The sequence below is a fragment of the Centrocercus urophasianus genome, unplaced genomic scaffold, assembly GCF_019232065.1.
Source record: "Centrocercus urophasianus isolate 14NV4802_14NV808 unplaced genomic scaffold, USGS_Curo_1.0 seq_9, whole genome shotgun sequence".
Taxonomy (NCBI): domain Eukaryota; kingdom Metazoa; phylum Chordata; class Aves; order Galliformes; family Phasianidae; genus Centrocercus; species Centrocercus urophasianus.
Window position 1 is genome coordinate 8,055,746 of NW_024885532.1, and position 2,825 is coordinate 8,058,570.

A 2,825-nucleotide genomic window follows, 5' to 3' on the forward strand; every position below is an offset into this window, starting at 1 on the left:
TTTTGTTTAATGTGTGTGTGCCTCCTCGGGAAGACTTCTCTGATTATTTGGTAACTGAAGTGCGAAACTTGAACCTTTTGCGCGCGTGTGTGTGTGTCTGCATGCACACACCTCTTGGGGAAGTGAGGAAGTGATATTTTGTTACTTAAACGTGTGTGCCTCTCCAAGAAATTTTATTTACTCTATTGAAACCTAGAAAGTGTTGCTTTAGCTTCACATTTTTTGTGCTCCCCCAAAGAAAGGGAGGAGAGATTGGAGCATTTGCATTTGTTTAGGTGTGGTGTATCTCCCTGGGAGGAGCGGTGAGGAGTAACTGAGCTTTTGAATATGTGTAACCTCCTCCTCCCTTAGTATAGATCTTTCATTGTATTAAGAAATGAGTAACAGTATTGCCAGTAAGAAAAGTGAAGATGTGTTATTTGACCTTTTAGAAAAGCATGGTGCTCGTCCCTCTTTATCAGGGGTGGACTGGGCACGCCAAAATTGGCATAATTTGCAGAGTGTTTCGGAACGCATTAGTGTCTTACAGAATGAGGCTCGTACACAAGCTGGAAAAGGAAAGTCGTTTATTTGTGCTGTACTCGCGGCTGCTTTAAAAGCTGCCGTGGAGTTCCAAAATGAAAAGCATTCGGCAGAACCCCAAACCATAGAAGCACTACAGGAATCGGTTAGAGTTACACAAGAATTGGTAAAAACTCTGCAGAATCAAATAGTTAATCTCGAGGAACAATTAGAAAGAGAGAAACGTAATTCGGCTTTGTTGCAAATGGCTTTTAAGAAACTGCTAACGTGTAAGCATGACAGCCATACCGTCACCCATAGTTTGCCTCGAGAAAAAACTTTTCCTCAGGTGGAACTACCAGGAATGAAGGAAAGGCTAGATAAATTAGAAACTCTAATAGCCCCATTGCGTCCTTTGATAAAAACTGAATACACATTTGATAACAGTGAGGATCTAGATCCTCAAATGAATGTTAAAGAAATTCCCTTCTCAGCCACTGAACTAGCAAAATTGAAAAAGGATTTTAGCCACTCTCCAAAGGAATCAGGGACAGAATATGTATGGAGGGTGAGTCTCACTGGAGGCGACCAGATTCGGTTAACAGAAAAGGAAGCAGAAGGTTATTGGGGACCAGGAGTATTTTTAACTACTGGCAACAGTCTTGCTCCCTGGTCCTTAACACAAAGGGTTGCCTATTGGGCAGGTGGTCTCAACCCTTTAGAAAGGGGAGACCCTCTTGCTATTACTGGAACAACTGATCAGTTAGTAGAGAGTGTTCAAAAGGCTGCTTGTCTCCAAATGATGTATGATAGAAAGCTGCGGCCACACCATGAATCACCTATGATGATGCCTGTTGATCCTGAGAGATTGACTGCTTTAATTAGGGGGCTTCCAGAGTCGTTAAAACCTATAGGTATTCAACTGCAAGGAAAGATAGAGGCTATGTCTCAGGGAGAGAGAGAGCGAGACACATAGCCATGTTAAGTTACTTAATGATGTGTATAGGCAATGGTTTTGAGAAAAAAAAAAAAAAAAGTTTTGAGAAAAGATAACATGGCAGATATGTTACCATGTTACTGGATACCAGCTAACTTCACTCAAAGCCATAAATCTCATAAAACAAAACACAGTTTGTCCAGCTAGGGTTTGAACAGGCTGGTATGTCTTTGTTTTACTGTATATTTTATCTCAGACAAATGTTTGGATGTGAGCTGAAATAAAAATGCTAGAGCTGACTTATGTATGGCTTTTATATGCATTATTCTATTTTAACGATCTTGCATTTGCAAGAAACAGAAAAATCAGTTGCAACTTGTGTGCAATCATTTGTTCATGTTAATCCTCTTCCCACCATTTCATTGAGAGATTCAAAGTTACTAAACCAGGATCAATTGATAGAAGAAAAATCTTACATTTACATCAGAAAACATTTCTGCACATCATTTATTACACTGAAAAGACAAGTTTTACCATTTCATAAGGGCAATATGTAACCAGATTAAATGCTTAAATTGTGTTACATTTTTTTTGGTACTATTCAGTTGTATAAAATTAATGTAAAACTAGATCCTCTTGAGACTCTTGCAAGAGTCATTTCTAAGTATTTCTGCTGAAATCAATCTAAAAATATTTACCATTGTGTAAGTCATGTAATAGGAGCATGTATCTTAGTTAGATCTTGCCAATATTAAAGAGATTTACAAAAATAGAGCCTATTTGATGTAGTGCATTCCTTCTACACATTGGAAGTGTTATTAATGGATTAGCAGATCAGAAATTTAATCTGTAAAGTAACTAAAAATATAGTTTATCACAAAGTTCTGTGATTGCAGCTGGATTTCTCTGGTTACATTAAAAAGTTAGGATGTGCATGCGCTTCTGTGTGTATTTATATTTATATGTATATAAATATATTTAAAAACTAAAGCTGAAGTGCTTCCTTGCCCTTAAAAAAGCTCTCTTTTTAGATTTTTCAGAAATTGTATCTTTAACACATTTCCAATGCATTTTCATTAATAATTTATTTCACCATCTTACGAATCCACTTCAAGTCACAAACAATAACAAGCACAGTTAGACTGCCTACAAATGTAGCCTCTTTTCAGTGACTTCCAAATACATGGGGATTTAGTTCAATAAGACAGTGCACCTGAAAGACAAAAGAACTCAAGTGAACCAAACTGAAAATCACAACAGATGTAGACTTCTGAGCAGACAAAGTGCCTATGCATACCAGTGTTGGGCTGTACTCAAACAAGACCAGCAGCAGCACTTTGCATTCAACTTTTATTTTTGCAAAAGTAGGACGCTGTACTTTTCTTGA

The 2,825-nt window shown here is 37.6% G+C and overlaps 1 protein-coding gene across 1 annotated transcript; it reads left to right on the top strand.

Moving 5' to 3' along the window:
- The first annotated feature begins 376 nt into the window (after window positions 1-376).
- LOC122171492 lies at window positions 377-1,477 on the top strand. The gene has a single exon (XM_042839122.1). The coding sequence runs from the start codon at window positions 377-379 to the stop codon at window positions 1,475-1,477; it is 1,101 nt and encodes a 366-aa protein (XP_042695056.1).
- Window positions 1,478-2,825: the final 1,348 nt, after the last annotated feature.

What these genes read in the sequence shown, in the direction of transcription:
- LOC122171492 (XM_042839122.1), top strand. Translation starts at nt 377, where the DNA reads ATGAGTAACAGTATTGCCAGTAAGAAAAGTGAAGATGTGTTATTTGAC.